Source organism: Spironucleus salmonicida, chromosome 4 (genome assembly GCF_000497125.1).
Source record: "Spironucleus salmonicida strain ATCC 50377 chromosome 4, whole genome shotgun sequence".
NCBI classification, from domain to species: Eukaryota; Fornicata; order Diplomonadida; family Hexamitidae; genus Spironucleus; species Spironucleus salmonicida.
The window spans coordinates 715,693-737,090 of record NC_090599.1 but is presented as its reverse complement, the minus strand read 5'-3'; the positions used below and the strand labels follow the sequence as shown (position 1 = coordinate 737,090).

Sequence of the window (21,398 nt, the reverse complement as noted above, 5' to 3'; positions counted from 1 at the left end):
CACCCGGCCCTACGCGCTACGCCCAGAATGCCCCGCCTGCGCGTCTTCGCGGAGCTCGCCTCCACCATGGACGAGGCGCTTGCCCACCCGCCCGAGACCGTCGTGCTGGCCCTCCGGCAAACCGCCGGCGTCGGCCGCACCGGGCCCTGGCAGTCCACCCCCGGCAGCCTGCACTGCACCTTCGTCACGCGGCGCTTCGACCTCACGCACGTCGCGGTCGCCGCGGCCCGGCTGCTGGGCGCCGCACTCAAGTGGCCCAACGACCTGCTCCTGCCAGGCGGGAAGTGCGGCGGCGTCCTGGAGCACCAGGCGGGCGGCGTGGGCTACGTCGGGCTGGGGGTCAACCTGGTCCCCGTCCCCGACTTTGCGACCGCCCGCTGGGACGCCGGCCCCCGGGACCTGGCCGAGCGCGTGTACCGGGAGGCCCTGGGCGTCCGCGACGGAGAGTACCGCGCGCTCTGCGGGATGCTGGGCCGCGCCTTCACGATCGGGACCGTGGTGGACGTCGTCGGGGGCGTGCTGCTCGTGGAGTAGGAGGGCACGGTCCGGGCCGCTAGCGAGGTCACCAGTGCCAGGCAGCTGGTCGGGGTCTGAGCGAAGTTATCACTGTGGACGCCTATAGAGATGAGTGGGGTGGATGCGAATTCCTGACTTGCAACTATTTGTTGAGAGAAGTGCAAAGGCCGATCTACGGATGCGCTGCGGCAGGATATTGGGAATGGGCGCTAACATGAGGCTACGTTGGTGGTCCTGGAGGGCATGGGATACCTGCGCATGGCCATCTACCACAGTAAGGCCAGTAGCTCCATTGCAGGCAGTACTCTTGCATCTGCCTCCATGCTGCAGATTGCATACACGCTGACCTTGGCAGCATTCTGGGGTGTCCAGGATACAATGTCCTGAGCAAGACTCGCCAAGCCTCCGTAATGTGCAATTTCTCCGAAGTACGTGGGCCAGGTCCAGAGCTTGCAAGAGCCTGTCCAAATGCACCACACCTGCTGGAATTTCCTTTCCTAGCAGCGCCATGTATGGGTAATGCAAGCTGACCCTGGACCGTAAAAAGGAGCAGTAAGGGTGAGGATCCAAAAAGTCGCAATACCCATACGCACTACTAATTACACCGGTGCACCCTCAGTCCAGCGCACCTAGCCGGCTCAAAGTCACGAAATTTATAGGCAGAAACGCATTCGTGGGAGTGCGGCCCAACACAACTGGCATTCTCTCCTAAGTTAGAGCGTTTATGGCTGCGGGTATTCCTGCACAGATACGGGGATGACCACTCCATCCTAGGGCCTCGCGACGGCATTTGAGTAGTGGCGCATTTGGGATGATTAATGCACAAACACACGATCAACTAATCCACTAGGTATATTTAGAATATACTACACTAGTAATTTGCTGCGTCTTTCCTTTAATAGTTAGAGCCCCCCTACATTGACGCAAGGCATCTTAACTTTACTGAAATTGCGTGTTTAACTGCATAAAAAATCATTCAAACCTCTATGATAAACCACTCTACCTGTGCTTTATTATCTAATAGCTTTCCCTTCCTCGATCACTAATAACCCTATCCAAACATAATTATTATATATTATTATCAAATTTATATTTTTACCCTTCCCAAATTTAAAATTAATATTATTATTATATATTTTTAAAACTTCAAACCTTCCAAAAAAAATTAAATTTAGTATCTCAGTCAGAACGTTATCGAATTTACCGCGTTACCCTCCGCCTCCCTATCATACTGAACCTCCAGAACGTCCCAGACGCCGCCCAGCGCAAAAGTGAGCACGAACCCTAAGGAAACGTCGGAAAAGAAGTGCGCTGACGCCTGGATCCTGGCGATCATGACGACCGGAATTAGCACGAGGAGCAGCACAGCAAAAACGGTGAGCACCGGAAATATGATTTTTATCGCTTTCTCGAATTGCCGGAAACGTAGCAGCTCCCTATAAGAAGACCTCAAGATGAGCAGATTACTGCTCAAAAATACAGTGGTCGTAAAAGTGTGTCCTGAAGGGCAGGAGTGCATTTTGAAGTCGCAGCCACTCGTTTTGTTGCTATTGTAGTGCCCAAAGGGCAGGAAATCGACGAAGCACGTGTGCGATGTGGTGTTCGAGAATATTTAAACCTAATATGGTCTGGGACGGTTTATAGTAGCTTTTAACGATTGCATGATAATAAACGAAACTCCAACATATGCCATAAAAGAAACTGCTTGTTGGGTGACAAAGGCCCATTTTATCTACTTCGGCATTTTGAAAAATACAATGAAAATAGCGAGTCCAGTAAGCAAAATAAGCGGAAAAACGGCCATAAGGTAGAAATAGACGTTCATAAAGTGGAATATACCAGTTGCTTCGATGCTCTATGCTTTTATCATGAGGGCCAGTTAATAATCTATTTCGGTGAGAGCAGATGCAAACAGTAACATAAGTAAAGCTATTACTATTGTCACGATAGTTGGAATGTAAATAGCAGGTGATTTCCAGCAGAATTTATACGCTCTCATTTTTGTTTTCGTAGTATTTTTTTAATACTGTAGATATTAGATGGATTTTATTTTATATATAATTTTCTCATAATATATATCTCATGTTAGAAGGCTAGAATAAAAAATCATTAAATAATCTAGCCATTGTTATTATCGCATATTAATGTTAATATCCGGCTGAGTCTATCCGCACTTTAATATAATTCCTAATTTCGAGCTTCTGTCTCGGTTTCGATGAAAGTATAGTAAGACACTTTTTCTGAACCAGCACTGTTATTATTCAGTAACCATTACTTGTTACGAGGACTAATTAGCTTAAACCCATTAGGTAGCTTACTTTCACTTTGATTTTAGAAAGATGTACTATTATTATATATAGGTTGGCGAATAAAAGAAAATTATGGCTACTAATTCTCTATATTGGGTTATAGGCTGGAAATATCATAAGTTAATAGGGGCTACTATTATCTCAGCTGATTTACTACGTTATTTTCTAGTTTAGATACCTATATGCCCATTTTTAAATTTACTTCTTACGATAAAATATTGCAAAACTAACAAGATTATTCTACAAATAACGTAATATTTTCATATATTTACTATATATAGTGAGCTTCATAATAAATTTTTTGAATGAAAATAATAAAATTGTATATTAAACCTGTATGTCTTTATTCACTTACTTTATATAATCTTTGCATAAAGATTTAATAGGAAAGTTTACTCTATTTATAGTTTGTATATTAATGAACTAATTATAAGGATTTATATATAATTTTATTGTACACACTTGTTATAAAGAATTTCTTAAAATGCTATAGGAACAAAATATTAATTAGTAAAAATATTGAAAAATTTACTAGAGTTCACAGCCACTAAGGTTAAAGTGTTTTATACATATATTATGCAGTTATAATTTCTTGTTTATTTTTAACTTTATATAATACAGTAAATACTAAATTATTTTTATTATAAATGCTTCCGTGAAATCTTAATTTGTTTAAAGTCTAATTTTTGGACCATATGACTTTTAAATGATTTTATTATATTTTCAGTTAGGTTAAAACCATCTTAACATAACTCTTCGTAAAAATAATGTATTTATGTAAAATTCATGTCTTCATTCATTTTCCACACTTCAATGTAATCAACTAATCCTCTAAATCATTGATTATATATTATGCAACTTCACTGATCTATCCAGCTCTTGGCTTAGATTTCAGAGCATCTAAGGAAGAATTTTATCGATTGACGAGACCTTCGAGTTTAAGGACTTAATCAGTTGTTCGAGTTTTAAACTACTAAAATTATGTATCCAAAATAGCCTTTTCCCTTTCAATAATTGTATATTTTTATGATTATTCCTATAATTTTTAGTTAGATTCAGAAAGTTAGTTTTTATGTAGTTCAAGCTCAGCTTTTAAACTGTAGATTTCGCTCTGAAATTCAATAACTTTTTGCTTCATTTTCTCATTTCCAGTATTCTAAGGTAATGGTGAACGAGGTTAGGCTTCTGCCTTTTCTGCATTTTATGCTTACGTACCTTTAAGCTAATTAATACTAATTATGTTTTTGAGTGAATTAATTTCTCCTTAGAGTCTATTTCTTAGCTCATTTTGAACTAACTTCAGATTTAAAATTTCAGCGTTAAGTAGGGAACAATTTTAACAGCAATCATCACAAAGATTGTTTTACGATATAGGTTAACCGGATGAAAAAGACTGTTGTTATAAAATTTATGGTTCTTAGCGTGGGGGAACTGAAATAACTTCAGGGATTTAAAGATTTAGAGGTTGAAAATTACCTGTTAATAATGCATTTTCATCATAAATTTTTATATCCAAAATCTCAGCGAATACCATAATAACACAAAATGATAATTTTCTATTGACTTAGTTTTATTATTTTACTATAAAATGGGTTTAGAATTACTCAACGGTTTATAATGCAATGATCTCATTATTATATTAATAATTATCTACTATAAATTAAATCAAAAAGAAATGGAAGTCTGAATTGTAATTAAGCTGACAAAAGTTTCTAAAAAGATGTTTCTCATTACAAGAGTTATTAAATGCAGATTTAAGCTCTTTATATTCGCACACAGAAGATAGTTTTGTATTATTTATAACTATATACGGAATCAGCTTATAAAGACGTTTTGCTTCGGTTTAGATGTTTATAATTGTATTCTTTTCCAGTTACTATGGTTATAATAGCTGCAACTCTGCTCTAAGTATTTCAATTCGAGGAAACTGAAGCATAATTGAAGCGGTAAAAATTATATTCAATATATTATATTATATATTAAGAATCAAAATAAAATTAAAAAGTCTTTCACCATTAATTAGCATAAGGATCATAACTTCCTTGATTATAATTCTGATTTTAGTCATATTACTACTAATTCTAATCATACTGTTAATTTTGCTAATCATATGCCTAGTATGGGTATCCATTTTAATCATATTGCTGCTACTATTCATATTATTACGCATAAGGATCATACGCTTGCTAAGGTTCCTCATATGGTTGTTATGGTTACTCATAAGTTTGCTGTACGTCTTAATAAACCTGTTACACTTGTTATTCTTGCAGCGGCTCTTATTAATCTACAGTTGCATAAGGATCATACGCAGATTCAATAACAGGCTCTGGATAAGACTCTTAAGCAATCGGTTCAACTTCTACGGGTACTAAAAGTCTAGGCGCTTCAATTTCTTCTTAATAGTAATTTCCAGAAATGCCATCATCCATTTTTTGTTGTTATCTTTCTATTTCTTATTATTACTTTAATAGATCTTCTTGATATTTTCTAGCCTCTTCAGCTGCCATATCAGTAGGAGATATAATTTTTGGTTTATTAAATGTTACTTTAGGCTTACCATCTTATGGTGCCGTTACCTTTTATGTTGTAGGTGGATTTACAGGTTTAAATTAAATAGGAACTGGCGGTGGGACTGCATTTGGTCTATTAGGAACTATACTAGCAAAATTTTGAGTAGGTGGGATAACTGGCTTTCCAGGCTAATTCTAAAACTTAGATGGATCAGTTGTTACAAATTTTGTAACATCAAAGGGGACTTATTCAACTTTTCTTTAAGGTTAAAATCCTAGAAGATCATCATCTAACGGGTTGAATTATTTTGGAGGTGGTTTTGGATAATTAGGTTACTGCTATTACTCAACACCTCTAGCATTATTTTATACTAAATTTTAAGGCACACCAAATTTTTATGGAATAATTTATTAAGGTATATTTAATGTAAATAAGGAATAGAAAGTAGTGACAGTAACATCCAATTAGGATTCAACTTATTCCATTTCTTATAATGCAATATTCAGTATTTCCCCAATTTTTTATTATTGTGTCTATAACTGTGTAATTTAAGCTTATACTTCATTACCCTTCTTTGAATTAAGTTTCTTTGAAAGAATATCAATTTATTTCTGAATTTTCTCAAACTCATCATCGGTCTTTTTGGCACTATCTGCAAGATCTCTACGACTTGACAATATAGACGCAATTTGTTGCTTTATCTAATCTATATTAGTCAATAAAGCCTAAATAGTTGTAGTATGCATAGTTGTAAACTTACCTTATGGAGGATTAATCGAATTAAGTTTAGTTGCAGCCAGCTGTAGAGGTACAATTGCATCGTTCATGAAATCACACATTGCAGAGATGCGTTTTTTCATGGCATGAAGGGATTGATATGTTTCCATAATGAATGAAACGAATAGATTTAATTATAAAATGTATAATAATCTTATTCTATGTTTTGATTTACAAATCAATATTAATATTTTGTATCTTATATAATTAATACCGAATTTTTTTGTTTAGTATCATACTTAAAACAATATATAATAATCAGTAATCGTCATTTCGAAAGTTATACAAATGTTCAATTTAGACGAATGCTTAGCCAGAACCTACCAAGGAATCACACCCACACATTAGGAGATTCTGGCATTAGCATCTTTAGCGAAAATGATGCTTTCTGCCCTGCCGAACGTTGTCAACGTGCCAGCCCCGGCAACGATTGTAGGCGATATGCACGGCCAGTTTCACGACCTGATTGAGATATTTAAGATATCAGGTTTTCCACCCTACACGAACTACGTGTTCCTTGGCGATTTTGTCGACAGGGGCTACTACTCTACGGAGACGCTGTGCCTGGCCTTGCTGCTCTTCATCAAGCACCCTCGACGCGTTACGCTTTTGCGGGGAAACCACGAGACGCGGCAGGTGACGCAAGTGTACGGCTTTTACGACGAGATTCTGCGCAAGTACGGCTCAGCGGCGCCCTGGGCGGCCCTGGTGGAGGTTTTCGACCAAATCCCAATTGCGTGCGTGCTGAACAACAAGATTTTCTGCATCCACGCGGGCCTTTCGCCCCACTTCGAGACGGTTTCGGATTTGAGCATTTTGAACAGAAAGGAAGAGATTCCACCGTCGGGAGCGCTGTCAGACGCAGTGTGGTCCGACCCGATTTCGGGGTTCGGCTTCTAGCCGTCCATGCGCGGCTGTGGCTGCGGCTTCGGGGAGGACGTTACCAGGAAGTTTCTGAAGGATAACGGCATGAGCTTGGTCGCCCGGGGACACCAAATGGCCATGGACGGATACGCGTGGAGCCACGGCAAGCAGCTTATCACCATTTTTGGTGCGCCTAACTACTGCTACAGAAGCGGAAATCAGGGCGCAGTCATGATCGTGCTAGAAGGTGGCGACTACGAGCTCGTGTAGTACAGCGAAAATAGAGAGAGGGTCGAGACTGCAAGAGAGGTGGTTGAATACTTTTTGTGAGCATATTGAATTTCACTTTGATTTGGCTATTTATTGCAGTAAGTAGTGGTCTAGTTCTGCGGTGTAAGCTACCATTTTTGCTTTAGAAAACATCCTAAACTGAATTCCCTGATCTAAATTTTATGGACTTTTGTGAGTTTCGACGTATTTTTATGCGTAAATTGATTGTTTAGACTTAGCTCTTCTTGTTATCCGCAGTGGAACTCCGAAAACTTTATGCGCGTCTGAAAGGGTAGGATCACAAGGTAATTGATAGGTATAGCTTTACTATTTTGTATTTGACTTAGAGCGCTTTTTTGGTACGTCAGAAATATTCAAATAATCATCTACGCTGCGTTGAATTCCCTATTTTTAAAAAAATAAATTTAGACTATCAGCGGAAATCTGTCCAGTTTCTAAATAATTTGATAATAAAATTTAAAAATCTTAGGGACATAAGATAGCACTAAGTTTATTAAATAATATAGGTTAATCTTATTTAAGGTCTTTTTGTAAGATAGACTTTTGGACAGATTTCTTTTCGGCTTCATAAGATTTCCTCTATGATTAATGCATGATATTTATACATTAGTCTAAGTTCTACTAGTATTTTAAATTTTATTTTGTTTATTTTATAATATTATTCGTTTGATCATCTAAATCTTAGCCATAATTTGAAGATTTAGATCTAGCCAACATAGTAATATCTAATATATCATCTATTCGCTATTTTATTGGGGATGGCTATATATGTAAGTCTCTAATTTAATGATTTAACAAATTATTACCTCGTTTGATTAAAGTATTTACTAATTGGATATCATGTCGTAAATATTTAAATGGGGTTTAGTGTATTTCCATTTTCAGCGGTAATATATAAAATTATAAATATAAAGATAATATAAACTGTCGTTTCGATATCTGAAAATTTTCTTTTAGTATGATAAAGTAAGTCTATTATTAGTTTCAAAAATGGGTGCGGGGTTGATGCGATTAGAGCACTCTGTAAACTAGTAGCTTAAAGAGGATAGGGTTGAAATTAAACAATCAGTTTCTGAAATCTAAACCTTAGCTGGTAATATAATGGAAACAGTTGATAAAGAGAATCTTTCTTATTCTGAATAAGAAAATAAACCTTTATCTTAAGATAGTAAATTTAATAATAGCATGACATTCCTTCAACTATGTGGAACTGTACATGCTGCTAATCATCTACCAGCAATTAAAAATGTAAAGTGAATATTACTGTTTTCGATTATTCATTCCCTATATTCAATATTTATAGTAACTATTATTATTTTGACTAATTTGCTATTACTAAATGTTTTTGTCATTACTATAAATATAATTATATAACTACTAGTAAGAGTATATATCCTAAACTATAATATTTTTCACAATAACCATGTAGGCACTCTGTACAAATAATAATATTTTGATAAAAGTTTAAAAATATTATAAATGTTATCAGCAACAGCTAGCATATTTGTAAAGACTTCCCATTACCTTGAGTAACAGAACATCCCTAATTACCTCAGTATTGAATATTCTATAATATATTAAAATAAAGTTTAAATTGAAATACTACCAATTATATAGACAAATGGATCCATTATTAATCAAGATGAGAATCACATATTCTAGACAAGAGCGCTTTCATTACTGATCTTCTGTATCTTTTATCACTGATTTCTAATTTAAGTCTGCTGATAATCTGGCTCTTCTTACCTTAATGCACTTAATAAACCTATCCTTTTTATGTAAAACTGATATTTACGTTTACTAGAATATATTATCGTATATAATTTTATATTAACAAGATCACTCCATTTGAAAATTATTGTTATTATATGGTAAAACATTTATTATATATAAGATGGAATAATATTAGTAAATAATTGCATTATTATACAAAATTAATACTATTTTTAACATTTTTTTCGTTAGGATTATCTCAATTTACTTGTTCTACCAATCAGACCAACCTTGCAAATCCTACAACCTACAAACACTTATACCATCACTCGTGTGCGAATTAAACCTCCACGAAGCATTTTTATCCTCTTTTCATTGGCTCAACCTAACAGTTCTCACCTAGAAACTGGCTCACCACCGCATCCAGGAAGACCTCCTAGTCGTCGATTTTTGGTACCACCTTGATATGTTAATATGGATATAAGGTCACATTTTTCATTGTTTTACTTAGCTTAACGGGTTTGTATTTGGGGTACTTGATAGGCTTTGCGGGCTTTGCATAAACCGGTTTTGGCCTGTCCGAAATACCGAAAATGTCAGAAATCGATGGAGCTGAAAATTTTTTGGGACGACATGAATTTATAAGGGATTTCTGGTAGTTTTTCATATTTTTGAGGGCATTCTCCTGTTCCAGGTAGGTATAGAAATTCCTCTCCAAGATTTAGTTGTAGTTTATCATTTTGAATTTAGTTTTATACAATAATATATATAATATTGATAAACTTGAAATGACGAATTTTGAATTCTCTGATTCTGATGATGCAGATTTGGCCAAGAATCCGTATTCAACCGAAAACGACAGACTACAGCAGATACTGGGGTTTAATAACAGCGACTACTATGATGAATTGGAGAAAATCAGGCAGTCCTGCGCAGACCTCAAAAACGAGTATCTGGTAGAAAACGACGATCTCTGCAGTTAGCCCGCAACAAAGTAGCCTCTTCCCAAGTGCGAAAATTTGTTAATCAGCGAGTTTGACAGGGACCCCACAGCGAAAATCTACGCGCTCACACGATCATTCGCGCTCCAGCTCTCAAAATTACACCAGAACCTGAACTCCGAGGCGTCCCAGAAGAATCTCATGCAGCTTATATAAGCCGTACAGAATTTCGACCTGGAGAGGCCCCTCTTCGCTCAGTCCAACGACTCTAAAACCAGCGCAAACCAGGTGTCCTAGCCTGACCATGCGCTGTTTTTCGAACACGCTGCGCAGCAGTATTTCACGAAAAAGTTCAAGTACCCGATCCAGTTTCCCCTGGAAATCATTAACAGGGGCATATCGTACCAGGCAAGGGCCTACACGCCGCAGCTCATTTTTGGCAAAGAGGCGCAAAACGTAATTGAAACCGACCACTTTAAGGGCATTTTCAACAAAATTATCAACAGCGCACCAGAGCCCATCTCCCAGTTCGAACTGAACGCCATTTACTGCGTTTTGGTGTTCCTGCTCTTCAACAATTCCGAGCTTTTCGTGCAGAAGCAGAATTTCCAAAACTTCATTAAATAGGTCACTTTTATGGTCTTCGCGGAGAGCACGCCGAAAACTGCTCTGATTCGGATCCAAACTGCTACCGGAATTCATTACTTTACGGGCGTGGTCGGAATCCCCTACAATTTCAGCATGCCGCTGCTGCCGATTTGCAAGGAGTACCAGCAGCGGAAAAGTGGCATCAAAGAGGTGTGGTGGGACTCGCAGGCGATGGTCGCGGTTCTGGAGCAAGTTTTGAGCATGCTGAGAAACTGGGTTTGGATGCGTCTAATGTGAAGAGTTTTAGGAATTGGAAAAAGAAAAATTTATTGGGCGCGGTGGAGTGGATGCTAAAAGTAGACGCTAAAGCTGTATCTGGTTTAGATTAGTTGAGGGTAATTTTTTCTGGTTTTTACTGGAGCAGTTTGAGTACGAAGTATATAGATAAAATGCGTAATTCCAAAAACGTAATTTTAATATAATTAATCGAATTTAATGTGTTTGCAAATTAAAGTTTTTGTGTTTTTATATACTATTAAATATACCTACAAATAGCAATTAGGAATAAATGGGTGTAAACATTTCCAGGCTGGAGGAGGCTGTGTCCTCGCAGCTTTGCCAACCTCAGCCGAAATAGCCATGCCTGTAGTCTAGATCAGGCCCCACTACACCCATGTCCGTCTGCACAAACTTGAACATCAGTAAGTACTCCAATAACACGTCACGTTTGTTCCTTAAGCACGAGGAGGAGCTCTTCATGAGCGACCGGGACACCGACAAGCTGATCGACGAGGCCGACGAAGCCCCTTTGTTGTTGGTCCAGACGGACACGAGGCTCAACAGGGTTCTAGCGAGCATGTCCTAGGCGGGGCTTAACGAATGATTTTCTATACTACCATTATTATACATAGAATAGTATTATATCACTCCATTTTTAAATGCAACTTGGGCTGGTGTACCGAAAGGAGACCTTGCTAGACAAAATTAAGCTGAAGAAGAGCGCTAAGAACGTCAGAACACAGCTAATTCCGGCACAGGGAGCATGCCTGAGGGGTGAAGTTGTAAATTTTAACGAAACGATGAAAGAGCTTAACGAGCACGCCAGACACAGCGGCCACGCCGCGGAGGAGCCAGAGGATCTCAGAAACGCTAGCACTATCTTCGACGGCATCACCGAGTGAGGGAGAAACGTATTATAATTTATTTGAAGTGCCCTCACTACCGCACTATCCCAAAGCCCCTATATAGCCTCCGCAACATCTCGCACCTCACCAAATTCTACGGCATCCCCTTCCTTTTTTCTACCACTCCAAATTTTTTAATTATATCAATTATTATACCTTTATATTAAACAATTTCCCACTCCAATTTCTGGCTGCACAAATCGATTTCAACGTCGTCGAAGAGCATGAAATAGCGCAGTTCGTTGCGCCACAGGACGACTTTAGCGACTTCGAAGTGCTCCGAAACGTCGAAATTTTGGAGCGAATTGAAGCTCAAATCGAGCAGTCCCAGGCGCCTCTGCGGTGCCACCCGTCGCAGCTTGTTGTGCGCCAGATCGAGGCAGTTCAGGCCGTCAGTTTCGATCGAAAAATCGGTCAAACCGCAATTTCTGACGATTAGCACCTTTGCCGAAGAAGGAATGGAAAATCGAATTAGATTTGGATTGTTTGAAAGGTCAATTTTTGTCAAAAATTCGAAATTTCGCAGCTCCAAAACGCGCAAATTGCAGGCGCGGAGCGAGAGATCACGGACGTTTCTGGCGCTTTGGATCAGTTAGAGATGGAGTGGAAAGTGCAAATTGACCCTGTGCAGATCGATTTTCGTTACAAAGTTTGGGGTGATTATAGGCGTAGCAACAGCTCCTGGTCGCCAGCTGAGTTAATCGAGGAGCAAATTTTGGCTAATTTCGTTTGGGAACTAAATCTCCATTTTATAAAATTAGGTTAATATTGGGATATAATAATATTAAAATAAATTGTAGAAAATAAATATATTTATTATATTATATAATAATAATAATAATTTATATTCGGAGGGCCCAAGCGCGCAGGTAAGTGGGGGTGTCAGGCCTTATTATTCTCATGTAACTTGTATATTTGAGTAGTGTTATTTAAGACTCCAGTTGTGTTGCTTTTTACTAGGATTGAATGGAGTTTTTAGAAAATTGTAATGAGCCACTCGTATGCAGTCAGTTGTGGTGGTGTATTTCGCTGAGTCACTATATTCTAAGCTTTTAGGAGTTATTATGGATGTTATTGCACTGATATGGTAATAATAGGCTTATACATGATTTTTTTCGTGTCAGGAGATACTGACACGTGTATTTGGGTTCGCGTGTGGGATTATGTTTCATAGTATTCGTGGTTAATTTATATCATCATAAAGAAAGGTATAGGAACGAAAGCTGATCAAGCCAGCCAAGATAATTTATTGCAATTTTCCTAGTTCTTCAAGTCTTCTATGTAACTGTTTATTATCGAAAATTTACTTATTTAAGTCAGTAGTAAAATATTAGCATTGCTAAACCATTCATAATAGCCCTTGATGCGCCAATATGGCAATATCTAGTTAAATCATTGAAGGTTTTAGTAAAACTGTTATACTATGAGCAACCCTTGAACAAGTAAATATAAAATCATTTACTGCCTTTGTAGCACCTCCCATAATTACTAAACTAAAATTCTGACCCTATAGAGTTATCACATGTCAATAATGTATAAAATTTTATCACTATTAAATGTATAATAATACTAATACGAAAATTAATTTGCTTCATATATACTATCATTATCATTATTTGTACGCCTTCCAAATGTATAACCCAAATTTCAAAAGGCCCTAGTCTGCCCAGTCCACCAGCGCCGTACTAAAGCAGTAATTCCAGCTGCTGAGGGACAGGTATTCGCCTGGTGCCAACCAACCAGCACCTTCCCAGCGCACGCCGCTGTAAAACTACAAAAATTCTGCGCTGACAGTGTCCCAGCTCACGCCGCAACCGGGAATCCCCACATAAAGCATTCCAATCTGCACTCCAAGACCCCCTAAAATTGAATCCGGCGTTGCGCAGATCCAGCCCCTCAAGATTGAGCACCTCGCAACTAAAGGCACCCCCCAAAGTAGCAACGTCACCCTGCATCACGCGTAGCAGGCTCTTATAGCAAATTTGAGCGCCAAAATCGCATCGCTTCAGTCACAGCTTTCGTTCTCCTCGAACACGGCTCTGGAAACGGTCCCCAGAGAGAAGTTCGACGAGATGCGAGCCGCGCACGAATCGCTCGAACGTGATCTGAGGGATGAGTTGCGCGCAGTAGAAGGCAAACTTCGGGTCTGCGAGTAGAAGGCCCGTAATATGCGGCAGTAGTAACTGCTGCAGCAGAACGAATTCGAGACCAAAATTTTGGACGCAGAATTGCGCAGTTAAAACAAAATAATTTAATACTAGTTACAATATAATAATGGGTTTGAAGTTGAATCGGATAATTTGTGGAAGGGCAGATTTGAGCTGAAGTGCTAGGAGCTCGCGACGGCCAATTCAGAGAGCAGCGCGCGTAGCTAGCGTCAAGGGGAGGAAATTGAGAAACTGCGTGAGGAAAATTAGAAGTAGCAGGCTATAATTAGCAACGGTGTCGCATAGTACAATTCGCTGAAAGATTCAATTTCGCACAATGACGAATCGTTTCAAGTAGTAAAAGAGGAGGCTATTTTTATCATAAAAGAACTGCAGCAACTGAGCAATTTGAGCCAGAAGCGCGAAGGCAGCTAGCTGAGTATGGACAAGTGATAATATTATTTTAATTCAGCTTGGACGGAGGATTGTTGAAGTTTTTAACAAGAACTGCTGGAACATAACGAATCTTAGAGAGATGCGAGTTTTGATAGTATGCAGACACTTCGGCGCGGACTTCTTCAAATTCTTAGCTTAGTAGATTTGGATTAATTTCTAGTGATACCAAATATTTTAGATTTTAACTAAAATAGTGGTGAATATAATTATTATATTATAATAACATAAAATGGATATACAAATAAATATGAAAATTGATAAGCATTAGTATATTGAAAGGCTAAAACGGGAAGATATTTACTATTAAACTAAATTTACTGAAATGAAAACGAAAATCTAATTTCTTTACAGTTAAATTTTAGCTATTTAAAAGTAATAACAATAAATAATAAACGCATTAAAATGCAACATGTTTATTACTTAAAAGTTTAGTATAAAATTGGTAGCGGATTAGTCTATGTTTTAACAGCTAACTCAAACTAATTTTAATTTTGGATAATCAACAAGTTTGTTAGAAAAGCCCAAACCCGCCAAGAAGAGTTTATGGCAATTTTTACGGAAGTGATTATATAGAATCAGTCTCTGATCCACGTGTATTTTATTATTTCATCTACTTTTTACTCGCCATCTGCACCATTTTCATCATACATTTGAATAACAAGATCTTTGATTTCTAAAAGCACACTCGATCTACCAGCATATACTAACTGAGTATCTTCTGTAAACACCTCTGCATTTTCAATAATAGAAACACTAGCTGGTTAACCAGTTGCCACTAAAACTCTTAAATTTTAACTTGGTCCGTCAATTATTTATTTTTATAGATATCCTAAATCATCTGAATTACGTGTATTTAAAAATAATGTAATTGGTGTGTCTATATTTTGTTTCTATCGGTATCTAATTAGAGGTAAAATTGACGAAAAACCTGCACCTATAGAGATTATTACTAGATGCTTTTAACTTGTTAAAACTTTCATAAATGGTGATTATGAAATTCGTGCACAAACTAGACCCTATCTGTCTAAATAAGGCTTAAGCACGTTTCCCAAACTGGATGATAATTCTCTTAGCATTCCACTAGTCACTCCATAAATTACTGTGTTAACGTTAGTAATAGGATCTTATCTAGTTTCTAAAACATCTTAGACAATTAGGTCGCATTTTCTATAACTACAAATGGAAAACGTTCTAGGGTTGAGTATAGGAAGATTTATTAATTATGGAATTGAAATTGAAATTGATTTAAATTTACGGAAAACATCAACAACACGAAAACGAATTGAGGAAAAATCCAGAGTTTTAAATATATCCCTCTCTTCATTATTCATTATAAAAAACACTAATTTCTTAGAAATAGTTTCATCAATAATTGCATTTAAATCAAAATATTAAGAAACAAGATCCCATAGCATCATTTCACATTTTGGAACATGTGGAAAGTCTGGCGTAAAAATATATTCTTTATGGGCTTACCTTGTAAGATCATCATCAATATATAGAGAATTAGACTCAAAAAAATCTCTCATAACCGATTCTAAATTACGAGGAATTATATCTATTAAAGAGCATGGATATAATTCTAATTCATCAGGAAATGAAAATGAATACAGACGGTTAATCCTTTCTTACTTACTAACAGAAAGTTACTTTGATGAAACAAGACGAATGAAATGATAATTATTTGCTGGTAAAATGGTACAAGGGTATGATTTTGGCAATGACATTTGATTTTAGAAGTGGGTAATTTTTAAATATATATATTAATACTATTGAGTAATTTTATTATAATTTTATTATTTATTATATAATAAGTTTACCTTAAATAAAATGTTTAAACCAATTACTCATATACCAGGAATTAGTAATGTATCATAGAATTTGACTGATTTTGTTATGTAGGATTATAACTAAGTATTAGATAAATTTGAAGAAATAAATGAATTTGGACTTAATATTTTTTATCCTAACGCCGGGGAAACATTTTCACCACTTCCTGAGTGAATTAGATAATATAAAAAATGTAGAATACAACTCATTTTTGTGTTCGCTTTGATATTAAACGATTTACCTACTTTATCAATTTCGAGATATTTTGCTCCTCTTAGTACGCAATTTTTAGTCCATCTGGGAATAATTACCATTTGATAAATATATAATTTTTAAAAGGTATATCTGAACCAAATAATAACCTAAAATCGTTCTACATTTATTAAATAATATCTATTGTAACTTTACTTACTATTGATTCATTAGAACAAAAAATACACTTTTATTAATTTGTTGTTTTTATACTTAATTTAATATTATTTAGATGCAGTTTTGTAATCTTTTAGGTCGTACTATTTTTTCTATCTCGTCGAAAATTTACAATTATAGACTATATATACTGCTATCTACCAAATCTAATACCTTCTTAAAACAATTATTTGTATTCAATAAGAAATTCAATATTTTTGAGAACGAATGGTGCTTATTCAGTAGTTGGTATTATTTTGTATGAATATGGACTATCCTCATCATCAGAAGACTGTAAATTTACCTTTAAATCACAGTTATTTTTTATTAGTGCAATTTCTACTTACTAAATTAACGCTAAATTTGATGGATACATATTTGGAGTGTTCAATCGCGAAGATTATAATAACCTAGGGCATAGTTATTGTTGCAATGTTCTAGATGAAAATAGTGACTGAGATGGCTAATTTTCTTATGTTAGTAGTGATAGGGCGGTCAAAGTTTTTTTCTTAATATTTCTCATTTTTCTAGTCAACAAATAATACTTTATATAAAACTTGTTTCTATTCATTTTACATTACAAAACAATAAAATTATGAGAATATGGATAGATATTAATAATAAATTGTAATATAAATAATCATTTGATAAAATCTTTGATATGTAATTAAACTTTTTCTTAACTATTCTAAGGTTACTAATATTCTAGTAACATTTTATACTAAAATACTTTTTAAACAACATCATTTTGGTGTATAAAGCCTATATATAGTTGATGTTAGTATTATTGTTCTAGCAATGTCAATTATTTTTGTAGATAAAGAAAATTATCCTCACGATACATTCTAAAAATTAAAAGGAAAAACAAGTACAATTTAGTTTTTTATATTATTTAAAGTTAGCGAACAATTATCATCGTATACTTATATACCTTAATTTAAATAATAATAATAAATCTTATTTTGCATTAAAAATGCTAGTGAATATTAATAAAAAATCGCATACTTTACTAAAAATAATAGCTTAATAGAAATCAATATCAGTTTTCTTCTTTAACTCCATCTTATACGCTTATTTCAACTTAAGAACATAGTTCAAGTTCTGACTCTAAAGCTTGGGTTTCAGCCATTCTTTTATACTTACGAGTTTATGTTGCTAATACTACTTAGCCAATGATACATCCACAAGTTTCAGTTATAGATGGTACTAAAAATACCCATTTCACATCTAAGAAGAGTGGAATTGTATAAAGCAAGATAATATCAATAGTAAGTCTAAATCCTTAAATTAGAGTCGCAATTACGACTTATCCACTCATCTATAACACCCCAGACGCTACTGAAATTGATCCCATGGTGAAAAGACCCGCGAAGCTCATCCTGAGAAGTGGAGTGGCCTCATCAATAAACTTCTGATCGGTGTTGAATATAAAAATAATATATGGCATTAATCCTATAAGAATAGCGTCAATTATAATTAAGAAGAACATTGTAACCCAATCTGCATAATAAATAAGTTTTTATATTCTTTAAAACTTTTTTTGGCCTAGATTGTATGAAATTATAGCTAAAAAACCGAAATAAATTCCTAATCTTGGTTGCACAAGTAACTATATTAACCGACACATGAGTCCATATACAGCACCATAGAAAACTGCTTTGTTTCCTCCATATTTAGATATTTGGGAATTCATCAGTGCGATTTCCACTATGATAGGAACAGTATTAGAAACAGCTGGAACAAACTGTGCAAATGTAGTTTTAAGGTATTCTTTGGTGAATCTGAGGCCTTTCTTACTAAATTTTATTACTGTTGATTTTACCCCACCAAAGAAATTATATAATATCCAAATATCAATGATAAGTTATGAGAGTACAGTAGATAAGGCTGCACACATCATACCGAGCTAACTTAATGTTAGATTGAAGAAAATAGCATCAAGTATAATATTAAGCAAGGAGCTAACGATTTATAAAACCATAGCTTCTCGAACTTTATTCTCTTACCTTAAAAGTGGTAGTAGACCTACATTAATAGTATAAGCTAGAACACCACCAGAATACATAACAGTAATATAACTTTCAAGATATGTATAGGTTGGCTCTGTAGTTGCACCTAATCCTTACGCTATAATTTTTCTTAAGGGTATCATAAAGCAAGGTACAATAAGATTATAGATAACCAGTAAGAGGAAAAATTATGTGGCATAATTTCTAGCATCATCTATTCTATTTTATCCGAGAGCAGGGCCAATTAAAGCTATTGAACCAACGGATAGTGACTGAATGACAATAATACATAATAGTAACTCGATTGATAATCCTAGTGAAGAAGCTGCTAAACCTGGTTCTCCAAGATACTAGCCTATGAACACAGAATCAGCCAGCATATACAATGTTACAATAACAAAACCCAACATATTATTCACAGATTAATATAGGAGTACTTGTAATATTGGTCCAGTTCCTAAATAAGATACGTCTTTTTTATTAACCTTTGTATTTTCTTCCTTATTTTTTACTTCTATAGTGTCAGTCATTTTAAATAAAAGAAAGAATATACCTTCAGCTAAAATACCATAATATATAATATTTTTTAAAATTAATTTTACGTATATCCTAATAATTCTTTGTTGTATTATTCATATTATAATTAACCTCATATTTGTATTCACATTATATTCAACATTCACTAATACCAATCGCATAACCTTAAAATAAAATATAAATTATAACATTAAGTAGGTCTATTTGTAAAATGTAGGTTGTTAATGTAATATATTATAAGTTTGAATATAATAACCTTACTTACTTCATCTAGTCTAATAAAAGTATATACAAAATCTAGCAAATACTTCTAATCAGGCTGGAGTAATCAAGTACAAGAAAAACAAAAAGTCATCCTAATAACTAAGAAATCCGCGATCCGGCCGCCGCGCAGGTTCGCTGAAGCGCGCCCCTTCCTATTCCTTCGGGCCCCTGCTCGGGAGCTGCTGGGCAACCGCCTCTCTGTGGCAGACAGCGCGAGCCACGGTACCTCCCGTCGATGCAGCATGCGGAGCACCGGGTACCGCGCCTCAGTCCCCCAGGAAGCTGGACTGGCGCCTCGGCCTGTCTCGCCGCGGCTCCGGCCTGGCCTCGGAGGGCGACGGCACGCGGTACGCCTGCTATCGTGTGCGCTGCGTGCCCAGGATCTGTGATATAGGCGGCTGCGGGGGCACCGGCTGGGACATGCCGCTCTGGCGCGCGCGGGACGGGCGCATTTCGGAAGGGTCAGTCGCGGCGGGCGCGGCGGAGGAGGGCGGCGATGGCGAAGGCGACCAGCAGCCAGAGGCCGGCGCTGATGCCGATGACGACCTGCACGGCGGTGGTGATGCCCGGCAGCACCCCGGTGGGGGCGCAGTACCAGGCCGTGATGTTGCGGAACATCTGCGGGCGCGTGGCGGTGTCCCCGGTGCCAAAGGCGAGCACCCCGTACTCTAGCGCGCCCCGGGCGGCCTCGCACCGCAGCCGGAAGGGCGGGGGCGCCGAGGTGGACACCGCGCAGCCCCCGTCGAGGCAGATCGCGGCGGGGCACCACTGGAAGGAGCGGCCCAAGCCGCAGTCCGCCACGCCCGAGGTGCGGACGGTGCAGTAGTCCAGCGCGCTCTGGGGGTCCAGCGGGCAGTAGGCGCCGCCCTGCACCGAGAAGAACGCCGCGGGAGCCCCCGCCGGGGTGCCGCCCAGGGCCCGGCAGGCGGCCAGGAAGAGCGCGTGCGGCACGCCGGGGCCCCAGACCTCCAGCGAGCCCGTTGCGCATAGCACCGGGTCCGGGGAGTAGAAGCCCCCGCACGTGTACGGGGCGGGGAGGCGCTGGCAGTTGCGGCACCAGGCCCGCGCGGTTAGCGTCTGGGCGGGGGAGGTCAGCTCGAGCATGGAGGCGACCAGGACGCCAGCGCGCCGCCGGCAGCTGTCCAGCAGGTCCTAGGCGCCCATGAAGTTGTTGGTGAGCGGCGTGCCGTCGGGGGCGCAGAGCAGCTGGATGGTGCGGGCGTGGAAGGCGCCGCAGGTGGTGCCGTACATTGTGGAGGGGCGGAGGGGACATGGCCCAAGCAGGAAAGCCTCACTCGACGAGCAGCACGCGCTCCACAAACCGCCCCGGCACCAGCAGCTCCTTGCGCTGCACCAGGTCGTACCCCGCGTGCGCCTCCGGGCTGGGAAGCGGCCTCTCAGCGTCGTCGCGGGGCACGAACTGCGTCACGTCGCGCAGCATGAAGCTCAGGTCGTACTCCAGGGCCGCGAGAGCCCCGCGCACGTGGAAGCCGTTGGTTAGCTGCAGCTGCACGACCGCGCCAAGGAAGCGCTCCCCGAACGCCTGCGCATCCGGCGTCTTCAACTCCGGCATTCAGTGGAAGGGAAGAATCAGTCCAGCTCGGTGGCGTAGTGCACGCCGAAGTCCGTCCCCGCCATGGGCCCGGCCGCCAGCTGCTGGAGCCTGCGCCGGTTCGCGTTCCGTAGGCCTGCGTGGGCAGCCTCGCGGTCTGCCATCTCCCCCACCGAGGTCGCCGCGCCCCGCCGGGTCTGCCGGTGCTTCTCCGCCTCCAGCGCCCGCACCTCGTCCAGCAGCTCGTGCGCGCGCCCCCGCAGACGGCCCAGCAACAGCTCGTCGGGGCACGCCTGGCGGAGGTAGCGCAGGACTGGGGCCTCTGGCACGCAGGTGTACTGGGAGGGTGTGTAGGCGGCAGCGGGCTGCTGGCGGGCGGCCTGCTCGTGCTTCCGGATGTACGCCATTTCTGGGCGGGCCAGTTCGGGATATATAAGTAGTAATTTCCTGGAAAAAATAAGTATAATTTATTACCTTAGTTCAATAGGATAAACAACAAAC

The 21,398-nt window shown here is 38.9% G+C and overlaps 26 protein-coding genes across 26 annotated transcripts; 11 read left to right on the top strand and 15 right to left on the bottom strand. All coding sequences in view use genetic code 6, as the record gives it.

Moving 5' to 3' along the window:
• Positions 1–27: 27 nt before the first annotated feature.
• SS50377_23928 (Biotin-(Acetyl-CoA-carboxylase) ligase) lies at positions 28–594 on the top strand (the record flags this gene model as incomplete). The annotated part of the gene is made up of 1 exon (XM_067907792.1): positions 28–594. The coding sequence occupies one exon, from the start codon at positions 28–30 to the stop codon at positions 592–594; it is 567 nt and encodes a 188-aa protein (XP_067764766.1).
• Positions 595–603: 9 nt separating this feature from the next.
• Positions 604–1,026, bottom strand: SS50377_23927 (uncharacterized protein; the record flags this gene model as incomplete). Its single annotated transcript, XM_067907791.1, has 1 exon — positions 604–1,026. One exon carries the CDS (start codon positions 1,024–1,026, stop codon positions 604–606), a length of 423 nt encoding a protein of 140 aa, XP_067764765.1.
• A 9-nt stretch (positions 1,027–1,035) lies between these two features.
• Positions 1,036–1,506, top strand: SS50377_23926 (uncharacterized protein; the record flags this gene model as incomplete). Its single annotated transcript, XM_067907790.1, has 1 exon — positions 1,036–1,506. The coding sequence occupies one exon, from the start codon at positions 1,036–1,038 to the stop codon at positions 1,504–1,506; it is 471 nt and encodes a 156-aa protein (XP_067764764.1).
• Positions 1,507–1,699: 193 nt separating this feature from the next.
• Positions 1,700–2,515, bottom strand: SS50377_23925 (PAP2 superfamily protein; the record flags this gene model as incomplete). The annotated part of the gene is made up of 1 exon (XM_067907789.1): positions 1,700–2,515. The coding sequence occupies one exon, from the start codon at positions 2,513–2,515 to the stop codon at positions 1,700–1,702; it is 816 nt and encodes a 271-aa protein (XP_067764763.1).
• Positions 2,516–2,622: 107 nt separating this feature from the next.
• On the bottom strand, positions 2,623–3,198 carry SS50377_23924 (uncharacterized protein; the record flags this gene model as incomplete). The annotated part of the gene is made up of 1 exon (XM_067907788.1): positions 2,623–3,198. One exon carries the CDS (start codon positions 3,196–3,198, stop codon positions 2,623–2,625), a length of 576 nt encoding a protein of 191 aa, XP_067764762.1.
• Positions 3,199–3,621: 423 nt separating this feature from the next.
• SS50377_23923 (uncharacterized protein) lies at positions 3,622–4,761 on the bottom strand (the record flags this gene model as incomplete). Its single annotated transcript, XM_067907787.1, has 1 exon — positions 3,622–4,761. One exon carries the CDS (start codon positions 4,759–4,761, stop codon positions 3,622–3,624), a length of 1,140 nt encoding a protein of 379 aa, XP_067764761.1.
• Positions 4,762–4,834: 73 nt separating this feature from the next.
• Positions 4,835–6,223, bottom strand: SS50377_23922 (uncharacterized protein; the record flags this gene model as incomplete). The annotated part of the gene is made up of 1 exon (XM_067907786.1): positions 4,835–6,223. The coding sequence occupies one exon, from the start codon at positions 6,221–6,223 to the stop codon at positions 4,835–4,837; it is 1,389 nt and encodes a 462-aa protein (XP_067764760.1).
• A 178-nt stretch (positions 6,224–6,401) lies between these two features.
• On the top strand, positions 6,402–7,307 carry SS50377_23921 (Serine/threonine-protein phosphatase; the record flags this gene model as incomplete). Its single annotated transcript, XM_067907785.1, has 1 exon — positions 6,402–7,307. One exon carries the CDS (start codon positions 6,402–6,404, stop codon positions 7,305–7,307), a length of 906 nt encoding a protein of 301 aa, XP_067764759.1.
• A 12-nt stretch (positions 7,308–7,319) lies between these two features.
• On the bottom strand, positions 7,320–8,147 carry SS50377_23920 (uncharacterized protein; the record flags this gene model as incomplete). The annotated part of the gene is made up of 1 exon (XM_067907784.1): positions 7,320–8,147. One exon carries the CDS (start codon positions 8,145–8,147, stop codon positions 7,320–7,322), a length of 828 nt encoding a protein of 275 aa, XP_067764758.1.
• Positions 8,148–8,258: 111 nt separating this feature from the next.
• SS50377_23919 (uncharacterized protein) lies at positions 8,259–8,525 on the top strand (the record flags this gene model as incomplete). The annotated part of the gene is made up of 1 exon (XM_067907783.1): positions 8,259–8,525. The coding sequence occupies one exon, from the start codon at positions 8,259–8,261 to the stop codon at positions 8,523–8,525; it is 267 nt and encodes an 88-aa protein (XP_067764757.1).
• A 781-nt stretch (positions 8,526–9,306) lies between these two features.
• Positions 9,307–9,720, bottom strand: SS50377_23918 (uncharacterized protein; the record flags this gene model as incomplete). Its single annotated transcript, XM_067907782.1, has 1 exon — positions 9,307–9,720. The coding sequence occupies one exon, from the start codon at positions 9,718–9,720 to the stop codon at positions 9,307–9,309; it is 414 nt and encodes a 137-aa protein (XP_067764756.1).
• A 49-nt stretch (positions 9,721–9,769) lies between these two features.
• Positions 9,770–10,807, top strand: SS50377_23917 (uncharacterized protein; the record flags this gene model as incomplete). The annotated part of the gene is made up of 1 exon (XM_067907781.1): positions 9,770–10,807. The coding sequence occupies one exon, from the start codon at positions 9,770–9,772 to the stop codon at positions 10,805–10,807; it is 1,038 nt and encodes a 345-aa protein (XP_067764755.1).
• A 271-nt stretch (positions 10,808–11,078) lies between these two features.
• SS50377_23916 (uncharacterized protein) lies at positions 11,079–11,393 on the top strand (the record flags this gene model as incomplete). Its single annotated transcript, XM_067907780.1, has 1 exon — positions 11,079–11,393. The coding sequence occupies one exon, from the start codon at positions 11,079–11,081 to the stop codon at positions 11,391–11,393; it is 315 nt and encodes a 104-aa protein (XP_067764754.1).
• A 55-nt stretch (positions 11,394–11,448) lies between these two features.
• SS50377_23915 (uncharacterized protein) lies at positions 11,449–11,691 on the top strand (the record flags this gene model as incomplete). The annotated part of the gene is made up of 1 exon (XM_067907779.1): positions 11,449–11,691. One exon carries the CDS (start codon positions 11,449–11,451, stop codon positions 11,689–11,691), a length of 243 nt encoding a protein of 80 aa, XP_067764753.1.
• A 34-nt stretch (positions 11,692–11,725) lies between these two features.
• SS50377_23914 (uncharacterized protein) lies at positions 11,726–12,442 on the bottom strand (the record flags this gene model as incomplete). Its single annotated transcript, XM_067907778.1, has 1 exon — positions 11,726–12,442. The coding sequence occupies one exon, from the start codon at positions 12,440–12,442 to the stop codon at positions 11,726–11,728; it is 717 nt and encodes a 238-aa protein (XP_067764752.1).
• Positions 12,443–12,576: 134 nt separating this feature from the next.
• SS50377_23913 (uncharacterized protein) lies at positions 12,577–12,894 on the bottom strand (the record flags this gene model as incomplete). The annotated part of the gene is made up of 1 exon (XM_067907777.1): positions 12,577–12,894. One exon carries the CDS (start codon positions 12,892–12,894, stop codon positions 12,577–12,579), a length of 318 nt encoding a protein of 105 aa, XP_067764751.1.
• Positions 12,895–13,325: 431 nt separating this feature from the next.
• On the top strand, positions 13,326–14,294 carry SS50377_23912 (uncharacterized protein; the record flags this gene model as incomplete). Its single annotated transcript, XM_067907776.1, has 1 exon — positions 13,326–14,294. The coding sequence occupies one exon, from the start codon at positions 13,326–13,328 to the stop codon at positions 14,292–14,294; it is 969 nt and encodes a 322-aa protein (XP_067764750.1).
• A 232-nt stretch (positions 14,295–14,526) lies between these two features.
• On the top strand, positions 14,527–14,862 carry SS50377_23911 (uncharacterized protein; the record flags this gene model as incomplete). Its single annotated transcript, XM_067907775.1, has 1 exon — positions 14,527–14,862. The coding sequence occupies one exon, from the start codon at positions 14,527–14,529 to the stop codon at positions 14,860–14,862; it is 336 nt and encodes a 111-aa protein (XP_067764749.1).
• Positions 14,863–14,872: 10 nt separating this feature from the next.
• Positions 14,873–16,024, bottom strand: SS50377_23910 (FAD binding domain-containing protein; the record flags this gene model as incomplete). Its single annotated transcript, XM_067907774.1, has 1 exon — positions 14,873–16,024. The coding sequence occupies one exon, from the start codon at positions 16,022–16,024 to the stop codon at positions 14,873–14,875; it is 1,152 nt and encodes a 383-aa protein (XP_067764748.1).
• A 103-nt stretch (positions 16,025–16,127) lies between these two features.
• On the top strand, positions 16,128–16,301 carry SS50377_23909 (uncharacterized protein; the record flags this gene model as incomplete). The annotated part of the gene is made up of 1 exon (XM_067907773.1): positions 16,128–16,301. One exon carries the CDS (start codon positions 16,128–16,130, stop codon positions 16,299–16,301), a length of 174 nt encoding a protein of 57 aa, XP_067764747.1.
• A 31-nt stretch (positions 16,302–16,332) lies between these two features.
• Positions 16,333–17,058, bottom strand: SS50377_23908 (uncharacterized protein; the record flags this gene model as incomplete). Its single annotated transcript, XM_067907772.1, has 1 exon — positions 16,333–17,058. The coding sequence occupies one exon, from the start codon at positions 17,056–17,058 to the stop codon at positions 16,333–16,335; it is 726 nt and encodes a 241-aa protein (XP_067764746.1).
• Positions 17,059–17,574: 516 nt separating this feature from the next.
• SS50377_23907 (Na -driven multidrug efflux pump) lies at positions 17,575–19,074 on the bottom strand (the record flags this gene model as incomplete). The annotated part of the gene is made up of 1 exon (XM_067907771.1): positions 17,575–19,074. The coding sequence occupies one exon, from the start codon at positions 19,072–19,074 to the stop codon at positions 17,575–17,577; it is 1,500 nt and encodes a 499-aa protein (XP_067764745.1).
• A 231-nt stretch (positions 19,075–19,305) lies between these two features.
• Positions 19,306–19,734, top strand: SS50377_23906 (uncharacterized protein; the record flags this gene model as incomplete). Its single annotated transcript, XM_067907770.1, has 1 exon — positions 19,306–19,734. The coding sequence occupies one exon, from the start codon at positions 19,306–19,308 to the stop codon at positions 19,732–19,734; it is 429 nt and encodes a 142-aa protein (XP_067764744.1).
• Positions 19,735–19,807: 73 nt separating this feature from the next.
• On the bottom strand, positions 19,808–20,596 carry SS50377_23905 (uncharacterized protein; the record flags this gene model as incomplete). The annotated part of the gene is made up of 1 exon (XM_067907769.1): positions 19,808–20,596. The coding sequence occupies one exon, from the start codon at positions 20,594–20,596 to the stop codon at positions 19,808–19,810; it is 789 nt and encodes a 262-aa protein (XP_067764743.1).
• A 40-nt stretch (positions 20,597–20,636) lies between these two features.
• Positions 20,637–20,918, bottom strand: SS50377_23904 (uncharacterized protein; the record flags this gene model as incomplete). Its single annotated transcript, XM_067907768.1, has 1 exon — positions 20,637–20,918. One exon carries the CDS (start codon positions 20,916–20,918, stop codon positions 20,637–20,639), a length of 282 nt encoding a protein of 93 aa, XP_067764742.1.
• A 17-nt stretch (positions 20,919–20,935) lies between these two features.
• On the bottom strand, positions 20,936–21,304 carry SS50377_23903 (uncharacterized protein; the record flags this gene model as incomplete). Its single annotated transcript, XM_067907767.1, has 1 exon — positions 20,936–21,304. One exon carries the CDS (start codon positions 21,302–21,304, stop codon positions 20,936–20,938), a length of 369 nt encoding a protein of 122 aa, XP_067764741.1.
• Between the last annotated feature and the right edge of the window lie 94 nt (positions 21,305–21,398).